Source organism: Oratosquilla oratoria, chromosome 33 (assembly GCF_046742065.1).
Source record: "Oratosquilla oratoria isolate Oo_2021 chromosome 33, ASM4674206v1, whole genome shotgun sequence".
NCBI classification, from domain to species: domain Eukaryota; kingdom Metazoa; phylum Arthropoda; class Malacostraca; order Stomatopoda; family Squillidae; genus Oratosquilla; species Oratosquilla oratoria.
This window is the reverse complement of record NC_134809.1, coordinates 26,999,708-27,019,478: the sequence shown is the minus strand read 5'-3', so window position 1 is coordinate 27,019,478 and position 19,771 is coordinate 26,999,708. Positions and strand designations below refer to the sequence as shown.

The 19,771-nt window shown below is 38.1% G+C and overlaps 1 protein-coding gene across 4 annotated transcripts; it reads right to left on the bottom strand.

The window, feature by feature from the left end:
- Nucleotides 1-1,275: 1,275 nt before the first annotated feature.
- Nucleotides 1,276-19,180, bottom strand: LOC143017814 (uncharacterized). Of its 4 annotated transcripts, none has more exons than XM_076172715.1 (7): nt 18,899-19,180; nt 11,680-12,071; nt 11,350-11,436; nt 10,967-11,069; nt 9,438-9,649; nt 4,976-5,046; nt 3,510-3,751 (listed from the first exon to the last, which is right to left on the bottom strand). In XM_076172715.1, the coding sequence occupies exons 2-7, from the start codon at nt 12,054-12,056 to the stop codon at nt 3,729-3,731; spliced, it is 873 nt and encodes a 290-aa protein (XP_076028830.1). In that variant the 5' UTR covers nt 12,057-12,071; nt 18,899-19,180; the 3' UTR covers nt 3,510-3,728. The 4 variants fall into 4 exon arrangements, with proteins under 4 accessions (XP_076028828.1, XP_076028827.1, XP_076028830.1 ...); XM_076172714.1 differs by having other exon boundaries at nt 3,545-3,751; nt 4,937-5,046; XM_076172713.1 differs by lacking the exon at nt 4,976-5,046 and having other exon boundaries at nt 1,276-3,751; nt 11,365-11,436; nt 18,899-19,178.
- Between the last annotated feature and the right edge of the window lie 591 nt (nt 19,181-19,771).

Genomic DNA, 19,771 nt, shown 5'->3' with positions numbered 1-19,771 from the left:
TGACAGTATTATGGCAGATGTTTTGTGGTTTGTAAGATATGCAAATGTTTTGGTTGTTGAAAAGTTTTAGTGTTTTGGTTGTGTATGATGCCATTTGAAAACTTTTAATTTGCAAGGGAATGAGGGTAAACGTAGGGTTTCAGGCAGTAATCAAGCTCACCAATTATAATTGGATATATATACATAGATATATATATATATTTGAATATATAATTATATATTCAATATATATATATATATATATATATATCCAAATATATTGTTTCTATAAGATCTGTTCATAAGAAATAGAAACTAATGATGATAATGGTGTACCAAGTTTTGAAAGTACAGTGTAATAAATTTCATATGCAAGTCTACATTGGTGGAGGTAGCTATTCTTACTGTTATCAGCCTTTCCATTAGTTTGGATACTATGGGTTGTAGTGAGTTTCTTATGATGCAGGGTTTCCATTTTTATTTTATTTTTTTTCAAGATTGGGATTATGTGAGCTCTTTTACAGATGTTTTGAATTTTGTTGTGTAACCAGTAGTTGAAAATGTCAGTTAAGGTTCTTATGGTTATTTGGCCAAGGTGGTTGAGATGGATGTTTCAGATCTTATCTGGGCCTTCAACTTTGGATTTTTTTTATGGCTCCTTTTGTATCTTTACTGGTAAAAGGGGAAAACCAAGAATGAGGTGGATGGACATGGTGAAAGGGGAATTGGATACATAAGGAATTTATGTCAAGCAAGGAAAAGTACAAAAGATACGAGTAAATAATGAGTGCTGGTAAGTGGATCAAGAAGAGATATAGGTAAAGGAACTCTAGTTGTTGGGCCCTGTTGTGGAAGTGCTATGTCTCACTGTATTGCCTTGGATTCAAGTATTGTGGAAGAGGGAAGGAATGACCCTTCCTCAAGAAGGTGCTACTATGGGAAGGGCAACAAATGGGATTTGACAAGTGTGGGATAGATGTGGAGCGAGTTTATGCTTTGACTTGGCCACCCACCTCATAGAGGAGAAAACTCCTTTTTGTATATACATGTGTATGTATACAATCTCCCATTGCATCATATATAGATATACCAAGGGCTTTTTCCCACTTACAAGGGAGGTAGCCAAAGTCAAAGACAATAATCCACTCCCACCCATTTCATCCCCACATATTCCATTCCCAATCACCACCCTTCCCTCTCTCTTTTCTTGGCTCCTCCCATTGCAATGTGGTGAATTTTTTTCATCAATTTCTAATCATAAACTCTTTCCAATCCAAGGGAAAAAAATCACAGAAGTTTAGAACTACAATTTATTTCATCAAGACATGAACACCTGATAAATGATATGACAACAAGGTTTAAACCTGTAAATTAACCTGAACCTTTGTAGAACATAGTGATAACCAGAAAAAGAGATGAAAAGATGCCATGATTGATAAAGTATGGACCTATCAATATCTGGAGTATCTACAAATGATGCTACATGATCCCTGGAGTCCTACCATTTCCCATACTCAGCAGCATCTGCTAAGTTGTAAAGTATTCACTATCCAGCCTGACATTATTTTTGATGATAAAGTCTTTACAACTTGGTGGCACATGTATAACATCTACAAAAAAAAGTATGTACCAGAGAAGCAGGTACTGCAAAAGAAAACAGATAGAGAGAAAAAATAGTAGGTATATTCATTCCATTTAGTTGGTATATCTACTGACATTTCAGGCACTTTCTATTTTGCATTTTTGGGAAACCTGCAACCATCTCAGTACAAATTAGAATACAAAGCAAGTGTAGATACATTCCAAACCTGCACTTGTAATAGGTGTAATATGACAAACATGAAACTATCATTCACGGTATACATACCAAACCTGCAAACAAGTGTACAATATGAAAAAAATGAAAATAATGTTCAATGTGTAAAATAACAAAAAGTACACTTTGATAACACAAATAGAATCTGACAACTGGAACTTTCAATAACTTTAACTTTAATTATATCACTGTCTCTTCAACTTCAGTACTACTTTGTAGCAGTTCCCATATACTCCTGAAAGGACAAGGAACACGACCAAAAGAGAGAAATAACATTATTTCAATTTCAAATTTAGAAACACATCTTCCAACAATATCCACTGTCTGCCATAACATAATGCAAATTAATTTCTAACTATTGCCGTGAACTTATGTGGCCCATTGATATTTCTGGCTTAGATCTACAATATTTTAACATAATGTACAATCTCTGAACTAAGAGCTAGTATAACACCATGATATTCTTGATTTATGTATAATACAATAAAGAACTTTCACTTCAAACCATACATGGAAGTCTTGGATTACAAATTTCAAGATAAAGTAATTCTTTCACCCAAGAAAATTAAATTCTTTAAGGAACCTAATATTCATGAATACCTAATTAGGCAGCAGTTCTTGAATTTTTAATTCTTCACAATGCACGGTGTGCATTACATAAAAAAATATTTTCAACTATTCTGATGCATGCAAATGATAGCATTGACCTTAAGAAATGAAAATAATGTGCATACAAATTATGTAAAATAATATGTTTAGATTTGACAGTCCATAAAATACCATCAACACAAACTCGAGAGGTAACAAACCTACTTACTGAGAAAAATCTGACTGAAGAGAAAGCTTTGCTGTTTCTTTTCAATTAAAAGTCCACTTCAAAAGATGATCATGGTATTTCAAATGAACAATGCCATATGGGCATAAACAAATAAAGGTAAATATATCATTATGTGAATTGTAAGATTATTCAGCAAACAATTCCACAAGTAATTTTCATGTGCACAATGTAACTTATATCTCTTGTAATAGCGTGGCAATTGAAGTTCAACTGGCTTTCCATACTTCAACTAACACCACAGGGCAAATGATAAGTAAATGACTTACACACTTTTAAAAAACTTTTTGCCTGAAAATTACAAAAGCATGTGACAAACATTTCGAGCATCACAAGATTCTTGCATATCATCAATGCATTAGAGGCAAATCTTTGATTCACTGGAATCATTCATTTTCAAACTACATTCACTTTGCTTTTCTGCTTCCATATTCTGTGTTATGGGAGTGTTCTAGAAAGAGGAGAATGAAGAAAATTCATTTGCCTTTAAACTAAATCAGTACTCCTACTATAGATCCATATCATCATAATCGGGTAAATCAGGCAAGTCTTCTGGATTTGGTGGTACATAAGGCTGAAGAGCATTAAAGTCAATGAGGGCACTGTTGTTATTTTCCTCCAACCACATATAATTTGGAGTATTTCCATTGTTGTTGTTGAACTCCATTCTTTCCGAAAAGTCATCATCCAACATTGCTTCAGGAAGTGGACTTGCTGGTCTTCCCAGGGGAGGAAGGTACACACCTGCTCCACTGTGTCCTGATGATGTGGAAGGAAGGGAAAGAAAATCATTTGAAGACGCTCCAGAGGGAGATGTAACGGTCTCTGCTGTATGTGATGGAGCAGGAAGACCTGCTAAAACACTTGCTACTGCCCCTGCATCAACATCCATCCCTCCATCACTGGATGTTTGGGACTGTGATGATGGAGGTGGTGGTGGCATTGCTGATGCATCTGATGTTGAAAGGGATGAAGATGAAGAAGACAAACTTTCTGGATTATTTCCCTTTGATGAAGATGAACTAGAAGGCCTGGAGCTTTCTGGTACTGATGGAGCTACAAAATTACTAATAATACTTCCTGGGGGTTGCCACAGCACTACTTCCATACTTGGCTTACTTCTGAAAAAATAAAATTCAACATATAAATATACATATATATACCAAGGGCTTTTCCCCCCTTACAAGGGAGGTAGCCAAAGTCAAAAGCATAAATCCACTCCCACCCATTTCATTCCCCAAATACTCCACTCCATTTCACCCTCTCCCTCCCTCTTATCTTGGCTCCTCCTGGATGATGGGAGGAGCAAAACATATACACAATGTATAAAAGATGTGTGTATATATGTATATATATATATATATATATATAAATATATATATATATATATATATATATATATGTATATATATATATATATGTATATATGCAACAGTAATCACATAAAACACGTGAATAAAGATTTATGCTTGTAACCACGAGGAAAATAAAGATTGGAATACTGAACGTTTTCGTCTATTAAGACGAAAACGTTCAGTATTCCGATCTTTATTTTCCTCGTGGTTACAAGCATATATATATATATGTATATATATATATATGTATATATATATATATATATGTATATATATATATATATATATATACTATATACACACATGTATACCACTCCTGGTTGTTCAATAAAATTCCATCAATCTAGTCCATATAATATTCAAATCAAAACCAAACAACATACAGTTGAATCTGGGATAATGAAAGCCCCATTTAATGAACAAATCAGTTAACAAACAAGTTTTGTGAAATTATTTTGTTTCTATTAACAAACACCACTTCTGGGTAAACCATATGCATTTGCTTGTACATAGAATCCCACTGGTTCACTGAATATTTCAGTTTAAGAATGGAATCACACAACAAAGTTCCTTATCCAAAGTTCCAGTGTATATACATTTATACATATAACATAAGGCACTTTCCCTCTAACAAAGGGAAAGGCATGCACCAACCCTTCACATATTTCATGTCCATCTGTTGCCTCTTTTATTTTAACTCCTTCTGAATGAAAGGTCATCAGTCATCACTATCCCCTCCCCAATTCTTAGGTCAGAAGCAATGCAGGAAGGGATAGCTGGGACCAACAGCCAAAGTTGGTTTACTGCATGCACTCACAAAATCTTGTATCTCCCATCCCAAATTCACCTTTACCCACATACATACATACATATACCAAAGGCTTTTTTCCCCTTACAAGGGAGGTAGCCAGAAAACAAAGGCATAGAAACCACTCCCACCCATTCCATCACCTATATACTCCACTCCCTTCCACCCTCTTATCTTGGCACCTCCTGGATGACGGGTCATCCCTGCATCTTGTCCACTGCCTGGGTCAGAGGCGGTAGTTTTGGTCTCCGTCCTACAGAATGGACATAAATTCGCTAGAATCAATACAGAGAAGAATGACCAAAATGATACAGGGACTCGGAAATTTGCCTTACGAAGAGAGGCTTAGGCACCTGAACTTGCACTCTATGGAAAGACGCAGAGTGTGGGGTGATCTAATAGAAGTGTTCAAGTGGATCAAAGGCTATAACAAGGGTGATGCAAACAAGGTCATCATAATAAAACAACAGGGCAGGACTTGCAGTAATGGGTATAAACTGGACAAATTTAGATTTAAGAAAGAAATAGGCAAGAATTGGTTTACTAATAGGGTGGCCGATGAATGGAATAAACTTAGTAACCATGTAGTAAGCGCTGAGACTATCAGTTGTTTTAAAAACGATTGGACAACTTTATGGATGAGGATGACAGGTGGTGATGGATACGGAGCTGCCTAGTGTAGGCCTTATGGTCTTTTGCAGTCTCCTTTATTCTTATGTTCTTATGTACCACAAGACACAGCACATCCACAGCAAGACCACTTCATTAAATCGGTGATCCCCAATCTCAGTCTCCTCATGCAGAAAAGGAGAAGATGGGAAGAAATCCCTTTGTGCTGCGTCAATTTACTTCTCATACATACTCCCTCATCCCCATCCCCTTTACCCACATTATCCATATTAAAGACATTTCTGTTTACCCTGCCATGCACTTTCCAATATTATCATTTACCAACAGAGACACTCCTTCACCTCCCTCAGCCACTCATCACTTCTGACACACTCCTCACCACACTCCCAAATTCAAAGTCACTCATCCCATTTAACTTGGCTTCACATAATGCTTCATATAATGGCCAATCATCGCACATCAGAAACATTAAGAACGGAGTACCACAGGGCTCAGTTCTATCCCCCACATTATTTAATCTATACATGCATGACTTACCCACACCAGACACCTCAGAAATACAAATCTCTTCCTACGCAGACGACATAACAATCACATGCACACATCGTAACACAGACAAAGCTGCAGAAATAATCCAGCCTTACCTTGACACACTCAACACATGGTTCATCACAAACAGACTCAAAATAGCTCCAACCAAATCTACAGCAACACTTCTCACCAACTGGACAAAAGAACACAAATACATACCTCATCTCTACATCAACAACACTCTAATACCACACACAAACACACCGAAAATTCTTGGTGTAACATACGATACATCCATGTCTTTCAAACAACACCTCACAAACATAAAAAACAAATGCACACCTAGACTTAACGCACTTAAGTCAATCACTGGAACAACATTTGGACAAAACAAAGAAACTAACATAACAATATGCAAACAATGCATACGCTCAGTGATGAATAATGCGAGTCCTGCATGGGCTCCTAATCTCAGTGAGACACACCACAACACCCTTCAAATCATACAAAACAAAGCCCTAAAAACAATTACAGGCTGCACAAATACAACACCTACAGACCATTTACACCATGAAACAAAAGTCCTCAAAGTCAAGGACCACCTCGACATGAGAGGCACACAAACACTTGCTGCAGCCACCACAAACACATCACACCCGCTACACTACATAGCAGAACACCCACACACACCAAGAAACATTAAAACTACACCCAAAGACCTTTATTACACACAGATACTCTCTTCTCTTCCTCCACAACCACCAAATACCAGCCTCCGGAAACATATTCATAATCATATCACTCACCGCTCCATTAACACACTGAAAGACAACACACTGCTGCATGCCAGACCCCCTGATATCCACCCTTCTGAATCCTCTCTCCCACGAAAGGACAGAGTCCACTTGGCCAGACTGCGATGCGGTCACCACCCAGCACTTCTAAGCTACCAGAAGAGGCTGGACGACCGTGTTGTGAACAGCTGCCCAGGATGTAACACTTCACCCCATACCATACAACACATAATGGAAGACTGCATTATACACAATCATGCACGCAAACAACACAACATACACTCTATAAAGGATTTGTGGGAAAACCCAGTTTCGGTTGTGGCCTTCCTTGGGGAGACGGGACTGCTCGGACAGACAGTCTAGGGAATGACAACAACAACAACAACAACTTGGCTTCACTTGAAGAGGCTGGACGACCGTGTTGTGAACAGCTGCCCAGGATGTAACACTTCACCCCATACCATACAACACATAATGGAAGACTGCATTATACACAATCATGCACGCAAACAACACAACATACACTCTATAAAGGATTTGTGGGAAAACCCAGTTTCGGTTGTGGCCTTCCTTGGGGAGACGGGACTGCTCGGACAGACAGTCTAGGGAATGACAACAACAACAACAACAACTTGGCTTCACTTGAAGTTAATACGCCCATCTTCCTTTTCACAGAGAGATTGCCATGCTCTTCCCTTCTAATCTCATCTATACCACAACCACACACATTTAATGACACAATTACTGTACTAGGTCCTGACTTTTCATAAGAGGAACATTCAAGTACAGGATCCCTAGTCCCATCACTGTTTCATTTAGTCATCTTTTACAACATGGATGGGAACATGGTGGCAGAATTCTTTTCCCCCAACCACAGGAAATAGGTAGAGTTATCTATCTATATACCAAGGGCCTCTTACTCCTTATAAGGGAGGTAGCCTTGACTGCATGTTACCTTGTAGTCAATATCCAATTACAAATCATCAGGAAACCCAGTATCCATCATATCCAAGGTGATGAAAAGACTAATAACTAATCTAACCACCTATCCAAATCAATGTGGCTTTCAAGGAGGGCTATGCCACTGTTATTCTTCTCAGAATCATTACAAAAAAGCACTACCAGAAAGGATGATTATGATAGATACATGAACGAGGTATTTATTCCTAGACACGTGTTACAAAAAAAAAAAATGGTGAACAAACATCCATAACAATGACAAGAAATGGTTAACAGATTTCTTAGCTGTCAGATTGTGCAGAGTAACCCAAGACATCCAATTTTTTTTATTCAAATACTGTACAATTGAGTTCCTGACAGTGCAATATTTTCACCTGCATTATTCAACATCTTGTATGTGATTCCCCAACACCAGATGCAAAGCATGACACCAAAACACTAACATATGCAGATGACCTGATGGCAATAAACCCAGAACAGCAACTGAAAAATAGCTACTAAGACCAAGTAAGATTATTTAGACAAACTACAACAATGGCCTAATAATTATAATAGAATGGAGGCTTCTCCTCAGAAATCATCAGTAGCGTTACTCACTCTAGACAACCATAAATCAAAGAAACATCCAGCAGCAAAGCTAAATGTCCAAAACCTTCCAATAAACAAAGAACTCTAAAATCCTAGCCCTTACTTTCGATACTCGCATAACCTTCAGCCCACACATGAAAAATTCTGACAGTGAAAATTAACAAGAGAATAAATATACTAAAATCAATAGCAAGGATTCTGGACAACAGGAAACGCTAATCACAGTCTATAAACAATTCTTTAAACCCCTTCCATACGGTGCCGCACACTTAGGCGTCATGGACTTAGATCTCGGTGGCAGCAGCCAATGCCAGCCGTACGACGTGTCGTAATAATACTCGCATCATAAAATATAGTCACCGCTTATATTGATCGTTCTCTCTTCACCCGTGAATTCTGATAACCATAGAAAATGCGATTACAAAAGAATTAGAAAGAATGTCATTATGGAGGGGCGACTACAATATATATAATCAAGACGCCGATATGGCAGCCTCGCGAATACACTCGCTCCCCATGACGCCTACGTGTGCGGCACCGTATGGAAGGGGTTAAAACCACATTTGCCTACACTTGCACTGTATGGCTACCAACAATCAGAAAAACAGACATCTAATAAACTATACAAAATAAAATATTGAGAAAAGCAGCAGCATTTTACACAATCATGCATGCCAACAACACAAGATACACTCCATGAGGGATTTATGAGAAAACCCTCTTACAGCCACAACATTCGTCTGGGAGACTGGACTGCCTTGCCAAATAGTCTTAGGAACAACAATAACAACAACTCCAACAGACCACTTATACACAGAAACCAAAATCCTCCCCCTAAAACACCACATGAAAGTGATAGGTAAATAGTTAGGTGCTAGAGCCGTTATCCCTACTAATCCATCCCACTACCTCATGCAAGCACAACCAACTGAACGCAACTAGGAAGTTACACCAGCAGCATAAAACTCCATCTAAAACAGCCACCAGCACCACACAACACATCTATACAAAAACACAATCATAGATCACAAAACAAGCACTAAAGATAGTGTTTAGAAAGTAACTCTAGGGTGTTGAAAATATGTCACATCAGCATGTAAAATTCTTAACTCTGTATTCAATTCTGTAAAACAATACTTACAATTTTCTAATAAGGGAAAGTGGAAGAGGTGATTCACCAGCAGGCATGTGTTTAATTTCCTCTGCAAGGATAAGCCGAGGAGAACTTGGGTCTTTTCTATCACCTTTCAAATCTTCTTTTAGTTCATTATCTATATCCACTTCATAATATCCTTCCTTTACTTCATTATCTATATTCCCTCCTTTGCGACGTCCTTCAGAACACGACTTCAGCTAAAAATTTAGTTAAATACATATGAAATACGGATCCATAATCAAATATAGTTAACTGGTAAAACTAAGAAAAAATATACTATCTAATTATTAAAAATATATATTTTCAATAAGTCAAATAGGATACCACTACAAATAAAAAACATATATGCACGTATGCATATACCAATGGCCATTTTCTCTTTATATGAGGTGGGGCCAAGTTAAAACATGTCTTCACTTTTCACAAGAGAATCAATCTGTTACTCTATTTCTCTCTTACAGGACACTGCCCCTAGGAAACCAGTTAAAGCCACTGGGTTAGCCCCAAATTCACTCAGTAAAGATTCTGTGTTGGTGTCTGAAGTGAATAAATAAAGGACAGTATAGCATTGGGAGCTGTCTCTTCTATGTGCTGGTTGCATCTTGGGCAACTGGAGTCTGCTGCCACACTGATTGTGTGTTGGTACTGTTTTAGTGAGAAGCAGTGACCTGAATATAGGCATGCCATTGCAACACTTATCTGTCTTGGCAATGACATCACTACTGGATTTATTTCTGGGAGATTGGTGGAGTATAACATTTGTCAGTTTGTTAAAGAGTGCCTGTTTTGTAATGTATATGTTTGTGTGGTTTTGTATTGATGTCTTGTAGGATGACAGGAATAGGTTATTTGAGTAGACTACTACTAGATTGTTTTCATGTTATGCATTGGGCTGTGTTCACATGAATGTGAAGTAAGGGATGAGGAAGATCAAGGGTTTCTGCACAGGATGGTGTGTCTCATTTTCATGTGTGGCTCTGAGGAGGATTTTAGTTTCTGAGTACAGATGTTCTATTAGTGTTGTTTTGGTGCAGCCAGTTGTTACTCTACAGACTTTACTTTGTGTTATTTGTAGGCTGTCTTTGTTTTCTTAATTGTTGGACTGTGAAAGCACAATAGAGAGTAGTTCTTGAGTTGTCTGCACAGACTATGTTTACTAGTTTCTTCTGCAGGAGAAATATAGAAAGAGAGAAAGGCCCTTTACTCTGACCCATTTAGCTGCTTCTCACAACGCACATGGGAACATGAGATTGAAAAAGGAAGAAGTTATATTCTAGGAGAGATGTAAGAATAACAGAAGAAATGAGGAATAGTACAAGCTGAAATGTGGCTTAGCATTCCTCTATGAGTGGTGGTTTGTTCCCACACATAAAAGAATGCTTTATGACTGGTTTGTAAGGGGTGTCACTAGTCTCTAGGGTATTGATTGCATATAACTATGTATTCAATACCCCAGTATGGAGAATATAAAATGCTGCTACAGTGAAAACAGACAAAAATACAATATACTCTACCCTTTTTCCAAGTCTGTGATTATGAAAAGATTCTGAAAGATGTAAGGAATTCAGATGGGCTGCCATTCGTTCCTCTGATATGTACTGTTTTGTTGCAGGTTTACTGTGAAAACAAATTATTTACACATCTGTGAAACAAAAGTAGACTAACAATTTTAGAGGCAGTGTAATAAAGGCTATTTACAGGTATGTGAAACAAGTAAAGGTAGACTAGCAAACATTCATATAGGCAGTGTTACAAACATACTAGCTGATAATTCCTTGGGTAGTGTACCAAAGACTATTTACATGATTGCAAAACAAATGAAGATTAACTAGCTAATATTTTTGCAGGTAACTAGTGTACATATTCAACAAAAGAAAAGTTGCATGGATTAACTAACCCTCTGAACTCGTACCTTTCCTCAAGCTCATCTGCTGGTTTTCGCTTTTGTACAGCATGACTGAGAGCCAGATTAAGTCCTGACATTCTGCAAACAATGTTGAAGTCCCCATTATGCCCATAGAAAATACACATTCAAATGTATCCTTTCCCCCTTTAAAATACTACAAAAATATGAAAGCCATTGAGGCTTGTTACTACTTACCATCAGTTAATTGCACATTATGTTACAATATTCTTCAAACAGGTGCAGAGAACAACATGCACGTTAGTCAACAAGTGAACGATATAGGTTTGTTATCAGGAACACATGCAGTATTACAATTTTTACCTGGAGTGGTATCCCATAGGAGCCCTACTGAAATATGATGCATTGGGCATTTGTGGGTTTCCAAGGGTTGATGCAATGGTCATGGAAATGGAGGTAGGTGGTGGTGGTGCCACAGGCGTAGCAAACCCTCCAATGCCCCACATAGAACTCATGCCAGGATGCACTGCAGGCGTAAGCCCAGCAAGGGAACTTGACAAATATGGAGGAGGTCCTGGATGAGAACTAGAAGTTACAGTGGTGAAGGACGAGTCAGTGTGGCCAGGTGAAACAGCACAAGAAGGCAGGGGGGACGTGTTTCCTGTCAACACGGATGTACGTCCACCCCCTCCCAGTAAAGTGGATCCACTACCAACTGATGCACACTCAGGAATATTCATGTTTTGGTTAAGTCCCTGCAATTGCAAATTAATTGGAATAAAAGCTTATGTTATCCAGCAGAGATCAAACCAGAATGCTAATTAGCCCTGAAGAAACTTTGTCAAGAGAGTATCTTTGAATCTTCACCATTAAGTCTAGCCTCATGCTGTACAAGCTACATGAGATTCAACAGACCAAACTATGAAGTATATATTTCTGGTACAGGTTATTCATACATTGTATACATAGAAATTATACTATCAGATTACATAGTACATTATAGCATATATATAAATGTCTACTACATATTGTGGTGATTGACCACAGGGCCAGCACAAAATTTTCTCATCTCATCCCAAACCTCCCTTCCTACCATTTTACCTCTCTAGGAATCAATGATGAATATCTGCAAAAGGAGCCTGCAAAATGGATGCCTCCCTGTCACCTCTATTGTAAACTCACTAACACCCTCACTTCCACCTCGAGACAGATAGGAAAAGGAGGAGAGTAACTATAAACTGCCAAGTTAGATTTAAAAAATTTCCACTCCAAGTTAGATTTCAAGAAATTTGGATCACATAAAGAATCGTCACCCCAGACTTCAACAGGATGACAATTCTACATTTGGGCTATCCTAGGGTGACAATTTCTTCATGTGGGCTATCCTAGGGTGACAATTCTTCACGTGGACCATCCTGGGTTTACGCTTCTTCGGTTGTACAAGTTGATGACAATAATCATAATTTTCATTACACCCAACCTAACCTAACCTATTCTAATAAAGCTAACCTAACCTATCTTAATGTGATGTAACGTAACCCAACCTAACCTAATCTTTATTCCACTATTGACATTCGGCGTATGGGGTGACAGTTCTTCAGGTGGTATCTCATGGGGTGATGATTCTTCATGTGGGCATTCTAGGGTGAGAATTCTTCATGTGCCCCAGAAATTTTAATGTTGTGACTCTGACTCCATCCCCATAAATTTCCCCCTTTTCTGTAGTACAATAGTAGGTATACTGCATTACTTGCATAACTTCAAATTCATCAATTTCAATGGAAATAAGCTCACATGCTTTATTGTGTTATCCTCAGCAAATGTAATTTTAAGTGTAATTTCAAACTGTTTTTTTTTATGTATTTGATTTATTGCCAAATAAACTTATTATTATTATTGATAAGTTCTAATACATTGCCATTCTTGATTCTTTTCTTAATTGCGACCTTGAGAACTTTGATACAACTCTATACCCATTTATAGAAAAGACAACCAAGGAGTTTATAAAATCTATACTACATCTTATTTGTTTTGGAGAGGGCGTTTAACCTCTTGAATACGATGATGCCTATATATGCATCATGAGCTTTGAGTGGGGCATATGAAGATGCTGGCATCAGCTTCTTGACTATATTTCTTTTGTAGTAGCCGAGTGACCCCCGTATTCTGTGAACAGGCTTGATCATGTTTTCTGTGATGTTATACTTATCAAGGGTGAATGAGAATGGGTATAACTACAGTAATTTCATATTTTGTAATGTGCATATTGGGATGCAACATAGTACACCAGGTAACCTGATGTAAGCACAAATATTTGACTCTTATTGAAGAGGTTAATATTAGGAAAACAATGGCTGAGTTTAATGTTGACATTATTTAGGTTGGCTATGTACCACTAAACCCCATCTGGGGTATTGGGTGTTTGTTATTGTGCAGTATAATTTGCACAGTAGCATGCAGCCAATACTTTAGGGGACTATATGGGGCACCCCTATGGACCAGAGTCACACCTAATTTTGTATATGTGAGAAGAAACCTCTACTCATAGAAAAATTATGCTACTTTATTGTACTGCGACTGTCCCTCCACTATGCTGCCCCCCTTAATACTGTCCTGTACCATTTCTTTGAGTTTATATTTCAATTTTCACCTGTCCCCTCTGACAAGGGGGAAGAAGAATACTGCCCCCAAGTCTTCCCACTTGGGTTGTGAAGGCAGCTAAAATAGGATGGAATAATGAAACTTGGCATCCTGCTTGCTGTAACCCTGAGGGGTACATTCCTTTGAGAAGTCAAGGCATGACAAAGTCTGGGAGTTTTCCAAACAGAACCCTAAGGTTTGGGTCTTTTGATGTGTGTGGAAGTGGTACAGATGAGAGTAAAAGGGAAGAAATAGGCAGTATGCTTGTGAGAAGAAAAATTGATATGTTGGCATTAAGTGAAACTAGGTGAAAAGAGAGGTGTGATTTTGAGTTTGGGAGTGTAGTGGGGAGGGTGTCGGAAGTGAGGGGAGGACAAGGGAGGGAAGGGGTGGCTCTACTAGTGAGGAGATATGTAAGCATGTAGTTGAGTGGAGGGAGGTTTCTTCAAGGTTAATGTGGATGAAGATGAAACTTGGAAGGAAGATGTGGGTCTGGTAGAGAGAAGAGTGTAGACCAAAGGGAGGCTTTTTGGATAGATTTAAACGAGTGCTTAGAGTTTTAGGATGAACCAATGGACAGAGTGTTTGGGAAGTGTGAAGTACCTGGTAAAAATCATGGAATAGAGAGATGGTGGAAATGTGTTTAGAGATTTGATGACAGCTTTAGTAAAAAGGTCAAGCATAAGTACACCTGAGAGAGGTGGTGGATAGAAGGGTTGTTGATAAGGCATTAATGGACTATGTAGTGGTATCCAGGAAAAGAGTAGAAAGAGTTCTGGATATCCATGTTCTTAGGGGAGAGAGTGGGGGAATATCAGATAATTTTTTTGTGGAATTAAGTTGATAGTGGATAGCTTTAGGTATTTGGGGTCACATGCGGCAGGAAAGGGAGGATTATTTGTGGAAATAAGCTGTAGACTGACAGAAGCAAGTAAATGCCTTGGGTTATTCAAAAGTGTCATAAATACACGTCTGGGAATGGTTCCAAAGAAGAGACTGTATGAAGGAGTGAATGTGCCAACAGCACTGTATGGGACAGAGACCTGGAATTTGAGAACCAGAGAGGAAAAGTTTAAATGTGTTTAAAATGAAATGTCTGAGAAGTATGGTAGTGGTTACTAGGCTGGATAGAGTGAGAAAAGATGAGGTGAGGAGGAGAGTTGGAGTGGAAAAGGAGAAGGCAGATAGGGCTGATGAAGGAGTATTGGGATGGTTTGGACATATGCAAAGAATGAATGAAAAAAGATTAGTAAAAGAAGTGTGGAAGGAAGAGATGGATGGATGGGGCGAAAGGGGCATTGAGCAAGAGTGGAATGTCTATTGAACAAGGGAGATGGCAGGAGATAATGGTGAGTGGAGAATGGCTATGTATAGATGATACTGTGATGCAAGGAAGGGAAGGGGTAGGGGATGGGGGAGGTAGGGTGTGGTTATGTATGAATGATATTTTGACACAGCCCAAAGGGATTTCTTCCTATCTTCTATTTTTCTGCATGAGGGGATGGAGAGAGGGGGGGTCATCAATTAAGTGAAGCAACCTTGCTGTGGATGTGGTGTGTCTTGCTGCATTGCTTCTGACCCAAGGCAGTGGGCAGGATACAGGGATGACCCATCATCCATAAGGAGCTAGGATGACAGGGAGGAAAAGGTGGTGGATGGGAGTGTAATGGGTGGGAGTGGGTACTTGGCTACCTGTCTTGAAAGGGGAAAAAAAGCTTTTGGTATATAGAATTGACAGATAGATGTACCACTAAGAATGTCATATCAATTTGTTGCAATATCTACATGCTTTTTCATGAATGAATATTGGTGTTTTCAAAGTATACTGGTATGTCTACTCACTCTATTGAATTATTTCCAGCACATTCATTTCCCCGGGTATGAGTGGTTGGTGGAAGGGTAGCTGAGAGGGTATTAATGGACTATATGCATGGGCATCTGGAGTGAAAGGGGTCTACTGGCAATTGCACCCCCTGGAGAACTTGTGAGAGATTTGTGTCAAAAAATGTCCAAACAATGAGTTGTATAATTCACACTTTACAGTGCCAGAGATTTGTGTGTACAATAGTGATCAAAACCATGAAACTAAATTCTACATAAAGACAACAGGTTGGTAGTGTATATTTACCATTCTGCAACTCCTCTTGTACAAATTCCTACGGATACCCATGACAATATAAGGTGAGGAATCCACACCAGGAGGCGTGTAACTGCAGTAGAATCTGTCACCTTTAGCCTATATGTTTGGGAATGTTGGGGTCAGGTAACAGTCACTGCTGGGAATTTTGAACTCACAAGTAAATGAACACAAGACCAGCATGCTTTCAATTACACCACCATTGAACACAAGAATAGAGGCCAAATGGGCATGTTTTAAGAAGGAATTGTGCAAAGACAGTAAGCGGGACCAGGAGAGTAGGGGAGGGAATAGGAGAGGCAGCAAATCATGGGATGAAAAGGTGAGAGGAAGCAGTGACAGAAAAGAATAAGTATATGAAGAATGGTTGCATAAATGAAATATGGAAACATTTAAGAGGGTGTAAGCAAAATGCATGGCCAAAAAACAAGGGGATTTCAGACAGGGTACCAAAGTGTTTAAAGGAGGATTTTGAAAATAATAAAAAAGATATTTTGAAAGGATGTGCCTTGTGTGGGGAGGAACATTGGGTTTAGAGGAGACAGTAAAGGGTACAGATGAACAGATGCTAAAAGAAGTGATTTTGAAGTTGCTGAATGTAGAGGATAACAGAGAGGCTCTGACTGTGAAAGTGGAGATGCCACAAAAATAACTAATGGGAAAGGATAATGATATGGCTACAGAAAAAGCATTGAAAGAAATGAAAGTTGGTAAGACACATTGGTTGGATGGATGCCATGTGCAGTGTTTAACAAAGGGAGGAGAAACTGTGTAGTGGTTCAGGAGATTTATGTAATGTGTGCCTAAGGGAAGAAGGTTTACCAGTGGACTAGAGGAGAGCATGTATAGCTCCATTAAACAAGGGAAATGGGGACAAGTATGAATGTAATAGTTGTAGAGTACTAAATGTAATTGATAAGGTATATGGTATGATGTTAAACAAGAGGATTTAGATGGGAACAGGGAGAGTAATTAAGGAAGAACGATGTGGTTTAGGAGATAAGAGTGCTAAGTTAAATTGTTTGTGGTATGACAAACTTGTAAGACTTCTTGGCAATGTTTAAGAATGTCTTTTGGGCTTTTATGGATTTGGAGAAGGTATATGATAGGGATGACATAGATATACTGTGGGGTGTATTGCAGACATATGAGATAGAGAAGTCTACTGAGAGCAGTCTTATATCTATGCAAGTAGTTGAGCTTGTGTGTGGGTCAGTAAGGAGTAAGTGGTTCCAGAAGGTAAAGCTGTGCTAGGGTTATGTAATCTTAACATAGGGTGGTGAGGGAAGTAAACATGAGAGTACGATGTGGCTTGGAGTTTGCGGATGAGAGTGGAGGGAAGTAGGAGTTGAGCCAGTTGTTTATGGATGATTCTGGCTTCTATCTGAAACGTATTATGAGACATAGATATCTAAGGATGAACATAATAGGAGGACTGTGTGAGGGATTATATAATTGTGCACACAGCAATATATGGTAAGGAGACATGGCATTTGAAGAAAGCAAAAAAGAAGTGTCTAAACATGTTTGAAATGAAGTGTTTAAGTTATTTGGTGGGTGGAACAAAAACGGACAGAGTGAGGAGTGTGGAGGCAAGGTGGAGAACATGGGTGAAAAGAAAGTTAGGCTACTTTAAGGAATGCAGAATGATTTGAGCATATGGAAAGAATGAGTTTAGGACAGGCAAACAAAAACTATAAAAAGACAGAACAGGCTTCTTGGATGGACAGGTGATGGGGGGCCTTGGATACAAGAGGTGCTTTTGCTGACCAAGAGAGTGCATAGCACAGGAGTGAATGAAATGATTATAAATAGACAAGGAAATGACACAGCTTAATGGGATGTTTTTGGTTAATCATTAATTTTTTTTCTATCAGATAAGGAGGGTATACCATATAACATAGTGGTAGAAACTAGCTTTATCAGACTCTGCTGTAGAACCACTGCATTTCACTACACTGACTGACTCCAGCTGTGTGGTTGGTAACAGGGATGAACCTTCTTTCCACAAGGTGCTATGATAGGAGGAACAACAAATGGATTTAGGGTAAAAAAATCTATTTCGCTATCCTTTTATGAAAGAGAAAGGCCATTTAGAATATGTATGCATTTACTATCTCTTTATGTAGAATAATGTTAACAAATGAAAAGGTTATAACACTAGCGTATGAAACAACTAATAGCCATATGTATGAAACGACTATACATACACAAAACAACTATGTACAAGACCTGCCCAACAATATCAAACCATAGTTTTAACCCTAACATTTGTGGCAAAATACAAAGAATTTATTACAAAGACGGAGTGGAGGAGCCTAAAAGCCACAAGAAAGAAGGACAAGGTCGTGTCTGCCATAACGTTAACAAACTTACCAAGAATATAGAAGTGTCGGGATTGTACAGGATCTCTAAACACACACTTTCATTAACCTAACTATTGCAATCTACGGTATTTGCATGTGAAAGTAAAAATTATCGAATTACTACTTTATTTTATAATTTTTGCAGTTCCTTACTATTCTCCCCCTCACAAAGAATTAATGCATTATACTCAACATTCTAGACTAAGATGTTTATCAAACAATACAGACTGTGTGCATATCTTAAGTCCAATCGTGATAGTTTTAGTGCTTAAAAAGTTTTCATCTCTCCTTGTTCCTTAGTGAAAGCTGTGTAAAAATAACAGGACGTTTGCAAACAATCGAACGCAACCCCCCTTCGATGTGTAAAATCCTTGTGGGATCTACGAAAGGGAAACATGTTCATTTATTGTAAATACCACTGAAAATAAATAAAACTTACCTTATCACACGGCAAAATTATGTTGGGCAAAGTAGTCAGTATTCCATGAGTTGCAGCGCCAACCCAGCGAATTAACAAAAAAGTAAAGAGCCCTACACTACACTAATTTAGTTCATATACATTGTGCAAATCAAGTGAATCTAATACGTATCATGAGAAAAATCATGAGATTTTCTCAACCTGGCAGTGTTACTTTAATTAATTCCACTATTACAGATAAACGATAGACTCTAGACATTTCTCAAATGTTTACTAAACAAAGATCGGCTGCTAAAAACAAGCTTTAAACGCTAAGCGCAATTACGTTTTCCCAAATAAGCGTATTTCACACGTAGAAAATTTAAATCATGAACATTACTGATATTCCTAAATAAAAAATAATGAAATAGTTTCTTTTATCTTAAGTAAGTTTTTTTTTTTTAATGAAAAATATGTCAAATTTCCAATTCTGATTAATGGACACACTTTGTCGAAATAACTCGAGGAATTGTCAAATAACATGATATGTGAATACTTTCAGTTTAAAACAGTATTTTTTCACCAAAAAGAAAAAATATATAAATCTTAGAAATACCAATAAAAATGCAAACCACATTATAACACCTTTCAGAAAAATGTAAAAATAACATAAGGTGAAGTTGTTGTTGCATCTGTATTACTCTCATACCATATTCTGTATGGAAAGTATCAATAATAAGTAATGTACACAATCTTTAACATACATCAATTTTTTATGGGGCATTGATTTTTATACGACGCCCTTCTTTTGCATGTTGCATAATGGAAAAGGTACATACATATACCAAGGCTTTTCCCCCCTTACAAGGGAGGTAGCCAAAAAGGTAAAGGCATAAAATCATTTCCACCCATTCC